We start from the raw sequence: 22,110 nt of genomic DNA on the forward strand, positions 1-22,110 counted from the left end.
AAATACAAGTTGTATGATCTTGTGCTTCAGCATAAGATGCAGGAGGCAGTGCGCCACCAAAGAGTTTCCTGCAGGTCAGAGAAATTGTCTGACATAAAAGTAAAATAATTTTATCTGTGAAAGTACTTGATTAATTTTTCTATTAAGTAGTTATCTTGTTTGGAATAATTTTACATGCTATAGTCTTGAAGATGTTTTATATGGGAAGATTTACGTGGGCGGTGCTGCATCGCCTCCAACTTCATAGTTAACATCCAAAAACCGTGACATCCCACTGTTACAAAACCGTTAACTCCCACATTTTAAAACCCCGCCTACTTACCCAATTGAATTGAGTTATGTAAATCTTGACAATAACCTTATCCAATAAGATTAGTTTCCCGGACTGGCCACGCCCATCAACACTCTAATTCCGGGATCTTCTCAGCTGCCGCCAAGTGTCCGCCTTAACCGCCGGCCGGTGTTATAGATCAACTGGTGACTAAATTAACTGATGGCGGCAGCTGAGAAAGTTTGTGTGGGCGTGTCTTTTTAGGACCCCTTTACCAAACCAGGAAGTAAACAATGCGACAAGCTTAAAAAAAATACAATTTTTGCAAAAATACTATCCTATTCCGTAAGACAACCATTAAGATCTCGCGAATAACTAATTAGAAAGACTTTTATTGGTCTAACATGGTATATTGCCTTTTTTTTTTTTTTACATTAATTTGCAAAATCAACAAAACGTAAATTACGCAGAACTTGTCCTGATTTATGCGTTGCTTCAGAGGTTGAAACTCGTCAAAGAAAGATCGAAATTGCTCTCAAGATGCCATAAACAGATCTCAAAGCAAAGATGAATCCCTGCAAGCCGACATAAATGTTGAAGAGCCATGGGATTAAAAATAAAATGTTTAAAATGATCGACTGACTGTGTTGTTTTTCACATCTCCCTTATATTGTATGATATTTCAATTAGATATCCACAAAAACAATAGCGAAATCTTTTTAAAGACTGTTTTTGTAACATGTTAAAGTTTATTTTCTAGTTCACTTACAAAAGACATGGCTACCGCAGATCTATGTGGCAGTCATTTCTTCTTTATTGTTGATATTTTTTCTCACCATTGAAACATCTTTATTCTTTTCATCAAGTGACCCTAATACTCAACTATGAGAGACAACGCTGAAAAAAACAATTGTCTTATATACGCCTAACAGGTTTGCCAGGCAAACTTTTAACTGTAAGGATATTGTGAAATTACAAAATTATGTGCAAACGAAATTTCGTTTGCACATAATTTCGTGCAAACGAAATTATGTGGCTTCCATTAAGTGAGCGAGGAATTTGTTTGTGTGATATCAGAACTGTTTACATTTATTGGCATGTTTGCAGAACATTTCAGTCAATATAAGACCGAGAAGACGTAAAATAATTGTCAGTACTCTAACAAATTCTGTTTTGAAACATATTTCTCACATGCAACATTAAACATATTTGCTTCAACTGGGATTTATAGTGAAGTTTTGCAAACGGTTTAGTCACACAAGTAGCAGTTTTCAACAGGCATCAACAGAGCCACCTACAATTTAGAAACATCTGCGGTGCGCATAGGTTTTCACCAGTTCATTTAGCCACCAGTTAATCTATAACACCGGGGGACGGGGACAGGGACTAGGAGGTGAACAACCGGGAACATTACATTAACAGTAGGCTCTCCGGTGTACTCAGTATAAGCACTTCTATCGGACTTAACAGGTTCGCCTGCGTAATGGAAGCGGACGGGTTTGTCCCCTCCTCGACCCTGGAATCGCCGGCTGTTGAAAGGCGGGTCACGGGCACTATAGCCGCGACGGGATTTGGGATTCTTGGCAACAGCGTCTTGGATGCCACGGGGGGCTTCGTCGGGTCCTTTGCGCCGAGAATGACGGGGGAGCCGGATTTTGTCTCCATGTTGCACCGAGCAACTCCCGAGCCCTCGGCCTCCGTTGAGCCAGAAGCAGACTATGAAGGACTGCCTCAAGGAGCAGCTAGCAGCACACATATGCTGGCTGGAGCTGTGGCTGGAATCATGGAGCACTGTCTTATGTATCCCGTCGACTGCGTCAAGGTATCACAACATTTATTTATGAAATATAATGTATTTTGAAACTTTTGGAGGAGTTCGTTATGTCACGCTGTGCGCAGTCCCCCCGGTTGCGTAAAGCGGGAGACAGCGCAGGCCCCAAAACAAGCCTGCTTAGTTGTTAGTTAGCTTCTAAGCTAACCGATCCAACCTTGCTAACAGAGGTCAGCTAACCGTATGACGTATAAAACGAAACACAGGAGAAGAAATGTATGTTTTAAAAGCAATTTTAACAATTAGTATGCGGTAAAAATGCTAATTGTTGATCCTGAATGATCATTAGCAGTCTCTGAATGATCATTAGCAGTCTCTAAATGTGTCTGTTCTCCAACATGTATGTAATGTTTTTGTTCCATCTCCAGTTTTAAATCTTATATTAGCCTTTCTAAAATCTGCTCGAAATCAAATTGCTCACTGTGCACATGCATACAGCATTTTAAGTTGAATACAAATTTTTGCCATTTGATTATTTTCAAGTGAAATTCGTTTAAGTACATTAGTAACCTGGGGAATTAGGTTTCGGTTTTATTTCTCAGGTTGGAGCCTATTAAAACCGATCAGATTATGAATACCCCTTTACACATCAGGGAAGCTAATCTGGAAAGTCCGATGTGACGAGATAGACATGGGTTGTATTGGGTAACTGGGATTGAATAAGCAGCCTCTAGACACAGTGGAGACTCCAGCTGAATAAAATCTCCGAAATTAGTCATAATTTGATTATTTAAGTCTGCTGATTTGCAATTATTTTAAACAGCTTGTGAGAAAATGAAAAAGGAAAATTTCATTAATTGCTACTTCAAGCAATTTAGATCACTTAAAACAGCACTTATACCATCTCTGTCCATCGCCCAGCATGTTTAGACATCGAGTTGATTTATGTTCAGTGAATACATTTGAAGCAACTTGATGCTTAGGAGACAAATGTACTAGAGGAGATGCAGGCCACTCTGCAATGCCTCCAAATTGATCCTGCTATCTCCGTCACCTTGATTACATATTTATTTATTTTTCTGTTAAAAAGTAAGCATGCCTTCTTTTTCTTGTGGGTGCATGAATAAAATGATCTTTTTGACTTTTTGAACACGTAATATTACTGTTAGAAGTGACGGGCAGCTGTTTAATGTTGGTTATTGTACAGAAAAACAAAGTTTTTCTTCTCTACAAATGTATTGACATTCAAGTTATCTTAATGTTACTACTTGTTTTTGGCTGAATTGCCTCAAACTTGTCTTCCAATATTTACAGTGTCTATTGACCAATTTTATGATTCACAAATCTGTAGAAAACTTTAGACTGATCTCTTTTAAATGTTCTCTAATTTCTTTTTCCATTATACTACCTTATTATGTTTTGTTTTTTTTGTCCACTAAAAGTCAAAAAGAAAAAAATACTTAAAAATGCTGAAAGTGTCTATGTAGATGCCATTAAACTGCATAGTGCAAAAACAATTAACTTTAATTTGTAAGCTGAAAAAAAATTATTGGGTGAAAAAACAGCAGAAATTTTAAACATTTCTCTGTGGCATAAAACTTTGAAGGAGACGTAAAAGTTATTTTAACATTGAAGCAGAATGAGGAAGTTCCTCCCTAATAATCTTTTTAACGTCTTCAGAGTTTAAGGAAATCAGTCGGTCGTTTTTTACTGTAAAACTTGACAAAGCAGCTTCCTGTTGGCCGAGGCTGCTTCTTTTTAGGGCTTTAGTTTCCTGTTGTCTGATGCAGGAGAACACCCTGCTCTCTAACTGGGAATTTAGCTGTAGTAGTTAATTGTCTTTTTCTAATCTTATCAGTTTCCTCGTTCCTTCAGGTTGTTTGAAATGCATCATAGAAGATCATTGTGTTGGTGAAGAGGTTTGATGAAGTAATTAGCTTTATTGAAAGTTTAAGCTGTTTGTTACTTTGCCTAAATTGTTGACTAGATTAACTCAGATTATACTCAACTGTGAGACTGGATGAACCAAAAATATTGTGCTTTAGAGGCTTTTTTGAAATTTCTCAAATAATTTGATTAATCTTAATTTAAGGTAATCTTTTGTTTGAACATTACTTGGCCACTTTCTCTTATAAAGAAGCACCTGAGTAACCCACAGGTAACTGTTTGCTAATATTAGTAGCCTACTGATCTTAGTACTAATTAATCTCATTAAAGTGATTTGAGAATTTTTATTTTGAGTAACATTTCATTTAGACTACAACTTCAGAGTATGTTACATGTGTAGAATTACACTTTTTATGAATAACATTAGTAAATTTTACTGTTTACTGCATTTTTTTTTATTGTCTACAAAAGCTTGTAGTTTGAATGTCAGCAATGAAACTAAGAGGTGAAACACTTTGCAACAGGTGACAAACATGTCCTGAATCTCTAAGTTTTGTTTTTATTTTGTTTTTGTTTTTTATCCACTTTGTAAAGAAGTATGCAGTAATTTGTGGTATTGGTGGAAATCCACGTCAGTCCTCACATGCTTTTCAGCTGTTCTTAGGAGAGAGGCAGTGGGGGAAAAAAACACAGATCTGATTATTTCCACTGCTCACATGGGAGGTGTGTGATTCACACCCGTTTTCCTACATTTTCACTGATTTTTCCAGCTGTTAAGCAATTTGCAATGACGAGGATCCCACTATCATCAGCAAATGTAGGACAAAATGTCTGAAAAAAAATGTACCATAACCTGGGTGTTGCAACGGTTCAGACCTTGATCTGATTGTTCATAAACCTGTCTGCCAAACGGCGATGAACTGAACCAGTGTTAATGGGTTAAAGTTCATAATGCGGGAAACTGATTAGGACAGAAGGATTTCTGTGAATTAGCTTCTGAATGTGCTTCCACTAAACTTTGACTTATAGAACAGATGAGATGTTTTCATGTCCTCTTTTGAAATCTTAGAGAAGTTAAACATTTTTAGTAAATATTTGCAGAAAGAAAGAATGCTTTAATCAATTTCTGATCATTAATGTTGGATCCTGAGCACCCATGAATGCTCAGTTTGCTGCCGTCTCATGTTTTCCTTTCACACTAAAAGATATTTAGCAGTTTTTCAGGTCAGCTTTAACATTCTGCTCCAACATGGTTTAATTTGGTTAACAAACCTGCTATAATGTTGTAACAACCTAAAACATGTATGAATGTGTCTTCCTGTTGCTAATGCTCAGTTTTTGTATGACTTGTTGATGATTCTGCCAGGAACAGGTTACCAATACTATCACATCAACTATACTTTATACGCTTTTTTCTTGTATGTAGAATCATTGATCTATATTCTATAGATCAAAATTTACTGATAAATACTCTATTTGAGAACAGCTACTCAATAGTGAACTTAACACTGCATTAGCGTAAAGCTGCAGCAAATGATTGTTTTAGTTGTTGATTATTCCACCCATTATTTTGATGAGTAATCATTTTTAAAAATGGTGCGTTCTACAAATATTTTATGGTACCACTGAAGGATTTTTATGCAATACTATAGACGCATTAAAAAATTCAAATCAGTAAATAAATCAGTTCCTTTTTAAAATAAGAAAATAACATTTTATTTCTTAAAATGCAATAACGTGGGAGTCTTTTAGTAATTCTGAACTGAGTGAAGATACATTTTTGCCACTTTGAGTTTTGGCTAAAACATATTTACAGAATATATATGTATGTAGCCTTTAATCCTGCTCTGAATATGCATTTTATTTTTAGAAGATGGCCTTCTTTGAGTCTGTGTACTCCAGTATACAAATTAATCAATTACTAAATTAGTTGATCATTCTTTCAATCGATTAATTTGATTAATCATTTAAGCCCTACACTGGTGTGAGAAATAAGCACAAAGTAATTAATAGAATACAATAATGAGTGATAAATAAGCCTGCAGTGTTTCTTGCTACTCCAAACAACCCATTAACGTCTAAGGAGGATAGAAACGTTTTGTACCGTGTTTGAAGAACGTTTGCAGCGCTTCTGCTGCACAGATTAAGCAGTAACGAGGAAACCGGTGTGATGACATCTGATTTCATTCCTATCTGAGATGCGTCAGTCTGAACACTTCACTTCCTTTACTGATACAATTCCTTTACCGTTCAATTTGAACTCTGAAAGTCTCTGCAGGGTGTGTACGGAAAAGTCTCCTGCAATCCAGGTTTGATGCTGTTCTTGCAAAGAAATGATCAGTTGATTTTTAACAATCACAAGGACTGTTTGAAGTGTGAATCCACCATAAAGAAACACAATGCAGCATATTTCATATTTCAGCCTGGAATGTAAATACTTGCGCCGAGAATGACGGGGGAGCCGGATTTTGTCTCCATGTTGAGGTTCCAGTGTGTAGACGCCATTAAACCGCATAGTGCAAAAATCATACAAACCATTCATCAACTTCGATTTGTAAGCTGGAGGAAAAAAAAAACTGCTGGGTGAAAAAACAGCCGAAATTATAAAAATTTTTCTGTGGCGTGAAACTTTGAATGAGATGTAAAAGTTATTTTAACATTGAAGCAGAATGAGGAAGTTCCTCCCTAATAATCTTCTTTTTAACGTCTTCAGAGTTTAAGAAAATCAGTCGGTCGTGTTTTAAAACTCCACAAAGCAGCTTCCTGTTGGCCGAGGCTGCTTCTTTTTAGGGCTTTAGTTTCCTGTTGTCTGATGCAGGAGAACACCCTGCTCTCTAACTGGGAATTTAGCTGTAGTAGTTAATTGTCTTTTTCTAATCTTATCAGTTTCCTCGTTCCTTCAGGTTGTTTGAAATGCATCATAGAAGATCATTGTGTTGGTGAAGAGGTTTGGTGAAGTAAAGAAATGATCAGTTGATTTTTAACAATCACGAGGACTGTTTGAAGTGTGAATCCACCATAAAGAAACACAATGCCGCATATTTCATAATTCAGCCTGGAATATAAATACCAACCAGAATGCTTTGGCCTGGTTAACCCTCCTGTTATGTTCGTTTCTAGGGTACAGCAATAATGTTTGTGGGTCAAGTGTTAAATCATGCAATATTGTCAGAAACCAAAAAATTCCTCCAAAACATTTTTGTATCTGATTATTAACTCCTATACAAACCATTTCAATCAATATTTGTGCAATGATGTTTTTTTTTTATTTCTCAGAAATTAAGAATCATATAGAATTGGACCTTTTTTAATCTTTTTTTGCACTTCAACTTGACTGCCGGGTCAAATTGACCCGAACAGTATCCATGTAAAAAGTAGACGCAGGGGGGGGGGGGTTGCAAATGTGTAAAATGAATAAATTTTCTATTTATATGTAGAGTGCACCTAGAAAAAGTTTCATGCCAAAAAATACTTCCAACTATTTAAAAAAATGTTTTAAAAACGGGTGAATTTGACTCAGAACATAACAGGAGGGTTTAGTTTCTACCTGTGAAATAAAAGTAACTCACAGGTCACTGGTTTGATAGCAGAAGTCGCTGATTATTGATGACGTTTCCAAAATGTTTCATCACATGTTGCAGCTCAGTATGTCTTTAGGTCGGGACTTTAACCTTTTGTGCTTTTAGACCACAAACATCAGAACCTGTGTTTTCTTTGGGGGTTCCAGCTCAACTAACCCTAAAGTTCATGCAAGAATCGAAGCGGAAATAAAGGTAGATGCAAATGAAAATCTGATGAAGGTTCAATTATTATTATTATTATTATTTATTTATTATTTTTTTTAACTGATTAAAGATTCAGTTTAAATCTATGCAACTATCCCAACTGCTTCAAATCTTCTTCTAAAAAGAGATGCGTGATTCAGGCCAGCAGGGGGCGGCATTGCACAGGTCTGGATTCAAACTCTTGTATCGTAGGAGTCAGAATCTTCAGTGTTGGTATGAAGATAGATGTACAGACATAATGTACATGGTTGATTGGTTGATTTTCAGATTCATCATGATGTGACTGCTGAGGTTTATTTAGGGCCAAAAGAGGAAAAAAAACCTAAATAAATAACAATATTCTTAAAGTAATAAAATGTGAATGTACTATGAATTAAATGTACCAATAAAAATGGCATTAAATATTTAAAATAATGAAATTAAATGGTAAAATTTCACAATAAATGTGCCTAATGATTATATCAGTCTGTGTTAATTCAAATATTAAATTAAGTGCAATTTAATATTTGAATTATTCAATTTGAGTAATTCAAATGTAATAATTAGTTATGAAATAATTCAAATAATTCTGGGTGTTTTGTAGGAGGGTCGGCGCTCTGACCCTGGATTTTTTTTTTTTTGTTGTTTTTTTTTTTGGTCTTTTTCTCTGTTTAAGGAGTGAAAAGATCAGAGCTTCTGAAATATTTTACACATTATTAATCTCTAAAGCAGTTAGACTAAAAACAATCAGAATACAGTCATTCAGATTTAAAGCACCTTTTGAAAATAATGTTAAAGATGATGTTTTATTTTCTTATTGGTCTGTAACCCAATTTTAAATGTCATGTTTTCTTTAACTGTAGCAGAAAGACATAATTAACAGGGGGAAAAAAAAAGGCTAGAAAGCCTCGATCGATTGATAAAGTTCCTGAAATGAGTGGACTTTCCAATAATATTCTAGTACTTATTGAACGGCTCTGTAAGTACATTTAAAAAGAGCAGCGGTTTCCCTAAAGCAACAGTTTAATTGTTGTTTGGTTGTGTTTTCTGCAGACCCGTATGCAGAGTTTGCACCCGGAGCCGGGGGCGCGCTACCGTAACGTGATGGACGCGCTGCGGCAGATCGTACGCACAGAGGGGTTGTGGCGCCCCATCAGGGGGGTCAACGTGCTGGCCGTGGGGGCCGGACCTGCACACGCTCTTTACTTCGCTTGCTATGAGAAAATAAAGTTTTCACTCAGCGACGCAATTCATCCGGGCACAAACAGCCACTTTGCAAACGGTGAGATTATTCAGAAAGTTAAATTTGTACTTTAATATCAGATGTTATTCCCAATTCAAGCTCAATATCAGAGCAGTGAACTAAATGCTGTAGTTGCTGGAGGGAGATTCATTTCTTATTTGTTTATGATTTGTAGGTGTAGCAGGTTGTGCAGCTACTGTCCTGCATGACGCTATCATGAACCCAGCTGAAGGTAAAAACCCTTTTCAGCCTCTTTACTTTTTTGTTTACATGATACACACACACTGTTCAAACGTGTCTCTTCGACTTTAGAAACTTTTAATATTTCCACGTTTCTTCTAGAAAATTACTGAGAATTTTTGGCTTAAATTTCCATTTTTTTAATTTTCTTTTCTACCCTCGATGGCCCTAATCCTCAGTCGTGTTGTTTGAACCGTTTCTCTTCTCTGTTCTGGAATTTACTTGCCGCCATCTTTGTTTCTGTATCATGTGACTCTGCTTAAGAATGACCAGTGGCGCCCTCTGCTGGCCACCCTTAAGATCAGCACTAAACTAAAACAGTAAAAGAAGCACATGGTATTAGTAAGGATGCACTGATTTCCTTAATTTTGGAAAATCAATGATTGGCTGATATTTACATGTGAAGCTGATTTTATTTACCTCAGCAAAGGTCTAAAAATCAGATGCTTTCTTCTTCTCCTCTTCTATTAAAGTGGTTTGGCTGACAGACCAGCCTGCCAGGTCATGTCTGCACATTAGCAGTTAACTATGTTCATCTCACTGTATACAACTCAGGCATTTTATTTCGGGATTTAGCAACATTTCAGACAAAAGTTGAAAAATCGGTCATGCTCTGTAAAGATCAACGATCAGGTGGAAAACTGGTATTGGTGTACCCATATTTTTATTTATTTATTTTTTAATTTTAAATTGTAAGTCATTTGTTTTCATTCTGTGTAATTTTTCGTCTGTCACATAAAATCAAACTAACGTGTTTGTAAAGAGACAGAGTGTGTAGCGGTTGTGTTTCTCTTTCCTTCCTGGCCCGAAGAATCTTATTAACCTTCTATTTTCAACGTCCCTCCTCAGTTGTAAAGCAGCGGATGCAGATGTTCAACTCGCCCTACCGCGGCGTTCTGGACTGCCTGGGCTCCCTGCTGAGACAGGAGGGTCCGGCGGCCTTCTACCGCAGCTACACCACGCAGCTGACCATGAACGTGCCGTTCCAGGCGCTGCACTTCATGACCTACGAGTATCTGCAGGAGCTGCTGAACCCCCACAGACAGTACAACCCGTCCTCGCACGTCGTGTCGGGCGCTCTCGCCGGCGCCCTGGCTGCCGCGGCAACCACTCCCCTCGACGTCTGTAAGACGCTCCTCAACACGCAGGAAGCTCAAGCCGTCCATGTGATCCAGGCTGGAGCGGCAGCAGCGGCGGCCTCGGGTCCGGAGAGCCGCTACATCTCCGGTCTGAGCGAGGCGTTCCGGACTGTGTACCGGACCGGAGGCGTGCCGGCGTTCTTTAAAGGCGTCCAGGCCAGAGTCATCTACCAGATGCCTTCCACCGCCATCAGCTGGTCGGTCTACGAGTTCTTCAAGTACATCATCACGAAGCGGCAGCACGAAAAGAGGCTGCGTGGCGATCGGGACGGAGACAAATGAACCAGATCTGGTGTTGCTAATAAATTCTCAGCTCCACATTCGGTTCACAAAAGAAGGCGGGTTAAGGTTCTTGGCGCAAAAAAGTCAACTTTATTTTGTTTACAGAAATAATGTGTAGTTCATATGAAAGTCCAGGGAAGGCAAGTTGACCTTTACGGGCTCTGAGTTCAACTCGGCGCCTGGAGGAAGCAGGAAGTTGTGACTCCAGCTGTGTTTTATTCTAGCGTTCTTCTTGATGAGCATCTCCTAACTGGCTTTTTAAAGAAAAACGGAAAACATCACGGACATGTATAGGATGTAAAAGGTGCAGCTATTTTCTAACCACCAGAGGGCGCAGTGTTGCACAGATGCAACAGGAACGACCTATAAAAACATTGAGAAGATTTAGGAGAGCGTTTGAGTTTGCCCCGTTTTTGCACATTTCCGAATGTTATTAGCAGATGACTGGAAGTCAAACTGTTCAGAGCAAAGAAATAAGGAAATGAAAACAAGGAAAGCATCAGAAGATATCAGTATGGAGCCAACAGAGAGAAATGATCACTGACAAAAGACATGGGCCGGCAAGAGACGCTCGGTTTCATGGTATCACGGTTTTAACGCACATGATATTAATGCTTATTCCTGATTAAATAATATAATTTGATACACTTATTAGGGCTGAAATTATCGTCAACTAGTTTAGTAATTTAAGTTTGCACTCAAAAACAAACCATTTGCTTAAAGATTAACATTGTCGGAGCAGCAGTTAAGCCAAAGCTGTACAAAAAAAATGCATACATTTAGCATTTAATATGTAAACAAATAATTTTTTTGTCTGTAAAAATTATATCTAATTTATTTCTGTTTATAGGTAGGTAAAGTTTATACCTACCTATAAACTGTAGGTATAACTACAGAATATATAGTTATACCTAATATCTCTATGCTGAGATTGAAATAAAATGTTTATTCGGGGAACAATTTTAGACTTTAAACCTGATTCTGAAAAAAATCAGTTTCTAACTTAAAGACTCACTTTATTTTGGTAAGTTAGCATTACAAAAAAAGAGAAAAAAACTAAATACTGCTTTACAAGCCAATAAATTACTTTTTTTTAAAAAAGGGAATTGACCTAAAACTTGTTACTGGTTGATTTGAAATCCTTCTTTTCTGGATATTTAGTGAATAATTTCATCCAAAAAAAACTCTTGAAAAGTTGCGTTTGTATCTTTATTTAAATATATTAATTGGAGTTAAGAAAGGCGCAGAGGGCCACTTCTGGGTCCGGAGCCACAAGTTGCAGACCCCTGGTTTAAGCCATGATGCTGTTTAATCTTTTCAGTTTGGTTTTGGTCGATACGCCGGCCCATTCTTACCTGACTTTGAAAAATGTTCTCTCTGTCTTCAGGATCCATTCGGTCAGGCATATTGCATTCTTCCTAAGTGAATTTTAAACACTGTTTTTATGTATATCCCACAAAAAAGGTGATGAGAGTCTTTATTTTTGTCAGTATTTTGTACTTACACTACAGTAGCACTTTTATTCGACTTGGTACAGAAGCTCTGATAACAAAACCGCTCACACGCCTTCAGCTAGCCGCCGTACAGCCAACGCACAGCTAAACATGCTCTTGTTTTGAAGCCATAAACTGGAGATAAGATGTAGAAATGTATTTAAAGATATTTCAAACCCCCCACCCCCAAAACTTTTATTTTGAAGAGGAATCTAAATTTGTACGATGTGCTGTAAATATTCAGAGCTTTGCACCTTGAAAGAAAGCCTGTATGTGTGGCAAGCCGAGTTTTAAATCCTGGTAAGCCAAAGACTGAGAGCTAGTAAAGGACAGGAAGTAGTTTGTCTGTTGAACACGCTTACTATGAAATGCTTGAACAGTGTTTGAAAGAGACACCTGCTTTTTGTGAATTGTAAATAAACATGGTAAAGGCAGCTCCTCGCAGAAGCAGGGTCTTCTCTTGGTGCTGGCTGGCCAAGCGCTGAGAGACCAGAAATGTGTCTGCTTGTCTTTCTTTCCTCACCTTCTCTCCTTTCAGCAAGACGCAGCGCAACCAGCCACAAATACCCGATAAGAGGTTTTATCTACAAGACCGTCGTTATTTTAATCCCCCCACTGGCTGCTTTAACACTTAATTTAGAAACACTAACTCCAGCAGGATGTTGAAGGAAGAAGTGATGTAAAAGTATTTAGAGCTTTTACATCACTGAAAAAAAAAAAAGAGTTGCATTTTTCTCTTAAGAAATGTTTCCTCAAATACTGAGAGTTGGATAGTAACTAACTTCTAACAGTAACTACATTTACTTGAGTAACTAAGGAAAGAACTTTACTTTTAGGAGTATTTTTACTACTCTGTACTTTTGACTTTACTTGAGTATTATGAAGTATTTCTACTCTTGGTTGAGTAAAATTTCTGGATTTTCTACCCACTGAATGAAAAACAGACATGTTTCAACCACAAATCCACCAGACAGAGACACAGCTGCAGTTTTTGTTAAAGTTTCATAAGATTTTTCTTTATTGAAAGAAACTGATTTGGAAAGATGTCATTTTGCTTGATTTTGTCATTTTTGTTTACTTGAATGATTTGTCATTTTTGCTCTTTAAAATACCAAAATTTATACAACTTTATATTTTGGTCCATCTGATGATGCAATTTTTAAACATTAAATTATTGATCATTTGATAATTTACTCAGTACTTGAGTAGACTTCACTGGATACCTTTTTTACTCAAGTAATTTCTTGGAAATCGACTTTTTACTTTCTGAGTAAAATTAGGTAGAAGTAGTGTTACTCTTACTTGTGTACAATTTATGTATGTAATGCCAATAGAAAATATATGTGTGTGTGTGTTTGTGTGTGTTTGTTTCTAATACCTTGTGGGGACCATTTTCCTGACATATACGACCTGGGGACCCAAAGGCTGGTCCTCACAAGGGGAAACGCTGTTTTTGGGTCACGGGTCAGATTTAGGACTAAGGTGTGAATTGGGTTTTGGTTAGGGTTAGGTATGTAATGGTTAGGGTTAGGATAAGGGTACGAGTTAGGTTGTAGAAATGAATGGAAGTCAATGGAAAGTCCCCGCAAAGATAGCCGTGTGTGTGTGTGTGTGTGTGTGTGTGTGTGTCTTATTTAAAAGATTGATTTGAACATGTTTAAATCACTTTTTGGTCTCATGATGTTGCTATGGAAAGATTCTATATACCTATATCTATAGATGAAGGAGTTGTACCTCAAACCACTGCAGCTTCCAGGCACTGAAAGCTGCAGTGTGTAACTTTAATAAAAAATATGTTGCTGCTATATTTGTTAAAACTGTCACCATGTTGTGGCAGCATGTTATGAGAAAAGATTGAGCCTCTGCCTCTTTCCAGTTTGCCCAGTGATTACAACAAACAACCAATCAGAGCCAGGAGGCGGGTCTTAGCTCGCTGTTTGCTACACTGCTGCTAGCATGGCCTGCGAATGCTCAGGCTAGTTAGCATGACCACTGATGACTGAAGATAAACAGTTTTTCTGTAAATGTCTGTTTCTCTTCCACTTTTAGTAGCGAGTACATGAGAATGAGTGACAGCGTTAAGACCCTCCTCCTGGCTATGATTGGTTGTTTTTGCATTTCTCCAGATGGCAGCAGCAGCCCAGGGATGTAACTTTTATAAATTATTGTCATTTTGGTTCTTAAAATATCAGTATTTCCATTTAACTTTATGTTTTGTTCCATCTTATGATGTACTTTATAAATAATAAATAACTGATAATTTGATGAGTAACTCAGTGCTTGAGTAAACTTTTTACTAAATACTTTTTTACTTTTGAGTGATTTCTTGGATGGGTACTTCTTACTTTTATCTTGAAGTTGTGCTCCACTTACTTGAGTAAAATGTTTGTGTCCTCGCCTTTGCTTGTCATTTAGTTTCACTGCAGCAGACAAACCGTTTCCATCTCCACCAGTTTTCCAACCACAAACTGTTAGCATAAATGTAAACAAAAACATGCAATTTCAAATTAAACTTAATTGATTTGATTTTAGTCCCAAAAATGGCCACGATCTTTTTAGTTTCTATATTAAGATGGCTCAATAAAAGGTTGATTTTCAGTTATTTGGCTGAAGTTGGAGTGGATTAGCACGGCCTCCATCTTGTCTCTACCTCGTGTTTGTTGAGATTGCCTGTGGCCTACAAGAAGACATGTCATCGTTTTATGTCTGTCAGCTCAACTTACCGCCCTGCTCTGCTTCCCCTCCTCTCTGCTGCTGCTCAGCGGCAGTGACATGAATGTGAGGGTATCCATTTAGTTGGGCGGAAACGCCTCAACAAGGAAGGTCGCGGCCTTGTCTTGGAGGCACATGGCGGTGTGCCTGGTCAGAGCCAAGGTCAACTCCATGCAAGCGTGTATCACTGAAGTACAAAGACAAATGAGGTAAAAAGAGACCCTAATCACATTCTGAAACCCCCTGAGTTGAGAAACTAGACAAAAGGTTTGTCTATGTTTAGCTCATAAAGACAAAACATGCTGAGTTTTGGACCAACACACACTTCACCTTCTATAAGTTTGGCATGTTTTGTATAAATCTGTTTGAAAATACAGCTCTGGACAAAAAGAAGAGCCCAACTGCACTGAACCGCGTTGAAAACCTCCTGGTTTTCCACCAAATATTGATCTCTGAACTCTTCCTGAGTTAAAATATTATTACTGTTGTTTCTAAATGAATATCAACTTGTTTTCTTTGCATTATTTGAGGTCTGAAAGCACTGCATCTTTTTTGCTATTTTGACCATTTCTCATTTTCTGCTAATAAATAAAACATTTTTGCTCGGAGGTTCGGATGTTGCATGAACAAAATTTCTGATCTGATAATGAATTTTATTAAACATCTCAATGAATTCAGCTCAGAAACATTTAGTGTGAACAGAACATTATCCTCAAGCTTTAAAATGAACTTTTGAATTAAAAAAAAAAGAGTCAGATCAATGTAACGCTCTTCCACCTCAGGATACAGAAACAAGCCACTAAGCATTCTGGGAAATATTTCTCACTCCTGTCTTTTTCTTCTTTCAGTTTTTTAAGTGTTAACCTAAAATCTCTAGTTTATTCAACTCTTGGAGGTTTGACAAATTTAATATAATGTTAACACAACTTACTGCTGTAAGTTTATCTTTCACAAACCCACATTCAGGGTAGAAATCTAAAACTCACTAATTTTATTTGACTTAAAGAGTAGAAGATAGTAAACATAACTAAATGCGGCTCAAATGTTTTACAGTGAACCTTTAAGGTTATGCCACTTTTTCTCATTTATATTTCTGATTCCAGAATTTCCCAGCTTTTGCAAGAGGCGTATTAACGATTTTCAGACACGCACACACACACACACACACACACACACCACAATTTATGGGTGTTATTGTACGCAGTGACAGTTTAGGACAAATCTCAGTGGGTAGCACTGGATAAACATGGTGTGGTTGTGTATCTTCCCAGAAACATAATGTTTTAGCCCCAGAAAGCGGTACCAGTGAATGGATAAATGTGGATCACAGGATAAATATTTAGATTTCTGGAGCTGATGGACGAGCTGAAGCTGCTCCGTTGGCCGGCCTTCCTCCCATCTTCCACCCCAGCACACGGGAAACGAGTTAAAAAACACATTTCCAAACATCCCCATTCATTACAAAATCTATTAAGCTGACGTCAATGTGCATTACGCGTCCAACGCCTGAGACAGAGAAGACACTGTGCAGCCTCCACAGAGCACTTCTATAAAGGTTTTGCATGTGTCAGTTTTTCAGATTGGTGGATATCTCATTGTGGAGCTCGACTCCCACAGGCTGTGATCATGGAAATCAGCTCAAAGCTTTCTCCACTGATGCTTAGCAGTTGGCTGCAGATAAGCTCCTCACTTTATTTCTTTGTATTAGATTGATAATCCAGAGTTTACAGTCAAATCTTGGTGCAGATCAGGTCCAAACCGCCCTCCCAAAAATAAACGAATAACCTTTTGTAAATGGAAATCATTGTGTTTTATATTCAGCCTCCTTCAGACTGACACTGCTAAATCAGGAGTGACAAACTCTGTTTTGTTTTGGGCCAAATAAAAATCTGAATCTTCTTAAAGGGACGGTTGTGCCGGAATGTATTGATAAAACATGTTAAACTGTTAAAATATCAATAAATAGCTGTTTGTTTCGGCATTCAATAAGTGTTTCTTGAAATGAAATAATACTGAACATTTTTCACACTAATCGGTTCATCCAGGATTTTGATTGTTTTTGTGATTTTGTGATGCTAATTTAAAAATATTTGCATAGACTTTTTACAATTTTTGTGACAATGTGCGAGTCAATTGTCGTGTTGGTCCCGGAGTATAACTTGACATCAGGTAAGGTTGATGTAGCAGTTACTTAAACTTCATGTTTTTGCCTAATTTTGAAAGAAATCCGCAATAAAAATCAGATAAAATGTCGGGATCTTTTGATTTTGTGTGAATTTTGGGGATTTGTGAAAAACTGCAGGGCCTTATTGATGTAATTTAGAGTCTAGAGGGCCTCATAAAAACCTACAATGGGCCAGATTTGGCCCGCAGGCCTTGAGTTTGACACACTAAATAATGAACAGGTAACATTACAGAGAGGCTCAGGTGTTTATTAGAAAATGTTGGTCAGGAAACAGCATCACGAAGACCGAGGTACACAGCAAACAGGACAGGGATAAAGTTTCTGATGGATTAAGTTTAAAGGTGACCTATTATGTTTCCTTGTTCAGGTTAGAATAGATCTATGGTCTATACTAAACATACTCATTACATTTTTTTTTGCACAAAGTCATACTGAGAAATGAGATTTTATTCAGTTCTGAATAGTTTGAGCTCCATTCAGCGCATATTGTCTCTTTAAATCTCCAACTGGCCACGCCCCCCAGCTCAACATTTACTCTCACATGAAAATGCTCAACTTATGTGGAATTATACAACCATACATCTTTGAAAAGCAAAAGTAGAGCCTTCTGCGCAACCAATAAGAATGCAGCAAGCGGTTTCTGAGGCTGCATTCACAATCCAGCTTGAAGTGACCTAATTCTGTTTTTTTGTTTTGTTTTGTTTTTTGACGTAATGCAACCTGCATCTGACCTTTTCATGACAGTCTGAACAGCACAGATCTGATTTTATTCGATATCCACTTGGATATCCGATACGTATCCAATTTAAATGCGACATACTGTCCAGGTCGCATTCATCTGACCTGGACGTCACCGATACTCCACAAACGTCACGATTCTGCGTCCTGATATGCGCAAGTGGGTAGAAAAACAGCAACCATGACGGACGATAATGAGGATTCAGTTAATATGCTGCTCAGGTCGGACAACAACTTCAGAATCTGAAGCTGTGCTCCACTAATAATCCATATTTACTTCCGCAAATACTCAGCACTTCCTTCTGGCGGTAGGCAAAGCACTGAGCACTTCTTCTTTCATACGTCGCTCTGTATGTGTGACGTTTTTGCGCCCTCTACTGCTTCTGCGGGACATATTTTTTTGTTTGCAGTTCATACTGGAGAACACGTACAGGTCGCATATACAATAACTATAATACGGATACATATTAGTGTCCGAAGTGTGAACGGACACGGCAAAAAAAACAACAAAAAAAACCCAACAAAAAAACAATCAGAATTGGGTCACTTCGGGCTGCAGAGGGAACATAGCCTTAATGTCCTTGTGTAGCCCATACCGCTGTTGTTTTCTGTTTGTTGTTTTCGTCAGAATAAACCAACAAAACCACCGTTTGCAGAGAAAAACCGTTTCAGGCCTTAATTTTTAAATAAAACCAGCACAACGCAGAAAGGGTCCAGTTATATTTGGCTGGAGCAAAGCGCTTGACTTTTCCAGCAGCTGGAACTCAGCTTGGGTTGCTAGGCGACGGGCTGGGTGTGGCTGGCGTTGCTAGGTAACGGGCAGTGCCTGCTGATTTGTGACTTGCATTCCGGAAATTTTTTGAAACAAATCGTTTTCCATACCCTTAAAAACAATTGTCTTATTGCCAGAAAATGGCAGGGTGGTTTTTATTTAAAGGGCTTTGGCCGTTTTTAGGAGCAAAAGTGGCTTAACTTAAAAGTAAAAGTTCACCTGCTGCTTTCAAAATTCAAATCCTTTTGGTTTCAGCTCTGAGTTTCAATTATTCAGGATGATTTAACAAGAAGAAAGTTGTCTAAATATAGTTTTTTAAGTTCTGCTCATTAAACCTGAATTAAGTTATTGTAACTTAATACTACAATTTAAGATAAAAAATTATTTCACATTATTTAAAAGACTGACCTCACCTAACAGAACAAACACACGTCTGCATTATTTCCACTCACATTACCAAGTTATATTTACTTATTTTACTTTTAGAAGAACTTAAATCCTTGACTCAAGAAAATATCTGATGATATAATTTATGAAATATGACATTTATTTAATGGATTAAATATATTTAATAAACTATTATTAAATGTAATATAATAAATTATATAATCCAATTATATTATATAATATACAGCTATAACATTTTATAATTGTGTAATTATCACATTTATTGTGACATCACACATTTGCGACATTTTTAAAATGTCACAGTATCTAAAAAAATATAGTTAGAATGGCCTAGTTAAAGTCCAGACCTAAATCCTTGTGAGAATCTGTGATGAGACACAAAAACTGTTGTTCATGTTCTCCATCCAGTTTGAATGAGATTTGGATGTTTTGCAAAGAAAAACAGAAAAACTTCAGCCTGTAGATGTACAAAGTTCAATTGCGACAAATAAAGTTCCTGGGGTTTATGTGTTTTGAAAGTGAACAGCGTAGCTGCTTTTGCCTCCTTCATCCTGAAATCTCAATCCAGCCAGTTGCTAAAAGGTCAATGTCATCAAGATTTATTGCTGCTAAACTAAAGTTCAAGTTCAACCGTCGCATTCTTGCAGAATAGCTTCATCCTTTTCAGCCAAGGCTCTGTAAGCTGCAGTCACATGTGACCCTTAAAATCTTTAAACCGAAAATCAGAGAGAAATTAGTTATATTTTATATGAAGGTTGTAACAAAAGCTAACTCTAGTAGTTGTTGCATCTAGTTTTATTGGCATATCCATAGGATTTCTGCAAATAGAGCATGCTTTACAATAAGGTGGAATGTTTTTATGCTACTTATAATTTTCAAAGCAATACTTTTTATTTTCCACAAATATTGGAAAGATTTAACAAAATGTATTCCATGGGATTGTTTTTCATTAAGCTAAAAGTTACAGCGTTATGTGAAATTGACTTTTTTTTTTTTTTGCTTTATATCAAATTTTAAAGTTATTCCCTCATCCAAAACATATCTGGCGTGCTGCCTTGATCTTTCATGCATGTTTCAGAAATCAAAATGCCTGGATGGACTTAGTCCTGCCTTCAAGGCACAGCACCTCCTCATAGCTGCAGTTTCCAAGTTTCTGGGCTTCCACCTAACAGCAGGCCTCTCCTGAGGCTCTCTCACTCAGCTCCTTCAGACTAGCCACCAGCAATTAGCAAACACCTGGTGGCGCTGTGCACCTGCTGTACTCATTATAGGAGCTACTTCTCAGTGAAACGCTGGTTAAAACTTTGCTAGAGGGTTAATAGAGAACAGAAAGAATAGGAGCTTCTTAAAGAGACAGAGACTCAATTTCAAGACATTAAATTACACACTTAAATTTTTTTTGTCATATTTGATATACATATAGCATTTTTATTACAAAGGAAGTTAACATGGTTATGTAATTGTGCTATAAAGTACACAATGCTGCCTCTTTAAATGATACTTTTTTACTCTGCTTTTTCTCTTTGTAACCTACCTTTGGTTTTATTTACCTTTTTTTTTTTCAAACTAACCAACTGACCAAAAAATCTCACCAACATCTATGTATTTATTAAAATTAACATCAATTGTAATTTTTTTTCCCCTCCAGGGGGTCTTTTGTGGGCTCTAGTGTCCCTTATATGACAGTAGGCTGACAGGAAAGGGGGAGGCAGAGGGGGGGAAGACATACGGCAAATGTCGCCGGGTCTGGGAAACGAATCCGCGACGGCCGCGTCGAGGACTGAAGGTCTCCAAATGTGGGTCGTGCTAACCTCTACGCCACCACAGCACGCCCTTATAGTTGTAATTTTTGCAAGAAAAAAATACTTGCTTATGCCTATATGGGTTCAATGTTTGCGACGTGACCTCATGTCTTGTGTATCATCCAGAATGCAGATGATTTTTAGATTTACTCACCAGATTTCTGCTTTTCTTTCTAACTGCAACTAACAACCTAACTAACCGACTAACTGAAAGAAACAGAACTGTTCCACTTTGTTCTGTTTATTTATTTTTCAATTTCTCACATGAAAATAATTCCCTTAAAACAGGAAGTGGGTGAAACTCAGAATTTAGCGTTCTTTCATCGGAGATCCAGTTTCAGCTCTGAAAAAATCTTGCTATGAAAACTTTATTTCATATGACGGCATAAATTAATATGTCATCACCAAACAAATTTATTGCTGTTGCCGCAGCTGAATTGGTTGTTATTAGCAAGTATTTAAGTCTAATTTATAGTCCAAATATCTTAGTACACTTGAAAAAGAGAAAACTAACTCAAGAGTAACATCTCAAGATATAGGAACTTGTTTTAAGTCAATGAGTATTAGCTCCAATGGCAGATTATTTCACTAAAATCATGGGGAAAATATCTTAAGTGAAATAATCTGCCAATGGAGCCAGGTAGTACTTTTTTTTTTAAATCAAAATGTAGGTATTACTGACTTAAAACACGTACATATTTCTTGCTGAAAATATATTTTTAAGCTAGTTCTGTCTTATTTCAAGTTTACTAAGATATTTGCAGTAGAAGTTTGGACAAAACTATGTGGTAAGATTGTGTGCTTTTGTCCTGGTAGCTGGTTGTTTCCCAGGGAGCCGCATTTCACCACCTCTCCGTGTTTCTGTGTTTGAACGCTGCCTGTCCGGGCCTGTCGGCTCTCAGAGCAGCAGCTTGTTGCAGCTCATTGACCACTGATGGCCGGAGTCTCGCTTACAAACTAAGTAATGGTACGAGCCGTTTGAGTGCAGCTCATACGGAAACCCGCCCAGCTGCAGAGCATTAAGTGAGCCAAGAAACACGGTCCAAACTGATAAAGAGAGCCGTCATCTCGGCACTTACTTCATACAGCAGGCTAACAGATTTCCACAACGAGACACTTTTACCATGGTAATACAAATACAACCTCTGAACAGTGAGCTGGAGCTGCTTGATGACTCATACTTGGCTGATACGTGACTGCACTGTATTACTGACATCATGCTGTTTGGAAAGAGTCTGCACCGCGCTTACACTCTATGCATAGGAAATTAATCCTTGTTTTTAAGGAAATCAATCTTTATCACAATCATTTTTGGCTCACGTGTGTCAAGCTCGAGGCCCGGGGGCCAAATCTGGCCCACTGCAGCTTTCTATGAGGCCCTCTAAACTCATAATTACATCAAT

The 22,110-nt window shown here is 37.6% G+C and overlaps 1 protein-coding gene and 1 long non-coding RNA gene across 2 annotated transcripts; one reads left to right on the plus strand and one right to left on the minus strand.

Moving 5' to 3' along the window:
* Nucleotides 1–1,563: 1,563 nt before the first annotated feature.
* Nucleotides 1,564–12,586, plus strand: LOC122829205 (mitoferrin-2-like). Its single transcript, XM_044113576.1, has 4 exons — nt 1,564–2,093; nt 8,747–8,975; nt 9,112–9,168; nt 10,026–12,586. Exons 1-4 carry the CDS (start codon nt 1,755–1,757, stop codon nt 10,595–10,597), a joined length of 1,197 nt encoding a protein of 398 aa, XP_043969511.1. The 5' UTR covers nt 1,564–1,754; the 3' UTR covers nt 10,598–12,586.
* A 1,883-nt stretch (nt 12,587–14,469) lies between these two features.
* Nucleotides 14,470–20,908, minus strand: LOC122829206. The gene is made up of 3 exons (XR_006370341.1): nt 20,862–20,908; nt 14,814–14,989; nt 14,470–14,558 (listed from the first exon to the last, which is right to left on the minus strand). It is a non-coding gene; the product is annotated as an uncharacterized LOC122829206 (long non-coding RNA).
* Between the last annotated feature and the right edge of the window lie 1,202 nt (nt 20,909–22,110).

Source organism: Gambusia affinis, linkage group LG04 (genome assembly GCF_019740435.1).
Source record: "Gambusia affinis linkage group LG04, SWU_Gaff_1.0, whole genome shotgun sequence".
Classification (NCBI taxonomy): domain Eukaryota; kingdom Metazoa; phylum Chordata; class Actinopteri; order Cyprinodontiformes; family Poeciliidae; genus Gambusia; species Gambusia affinis.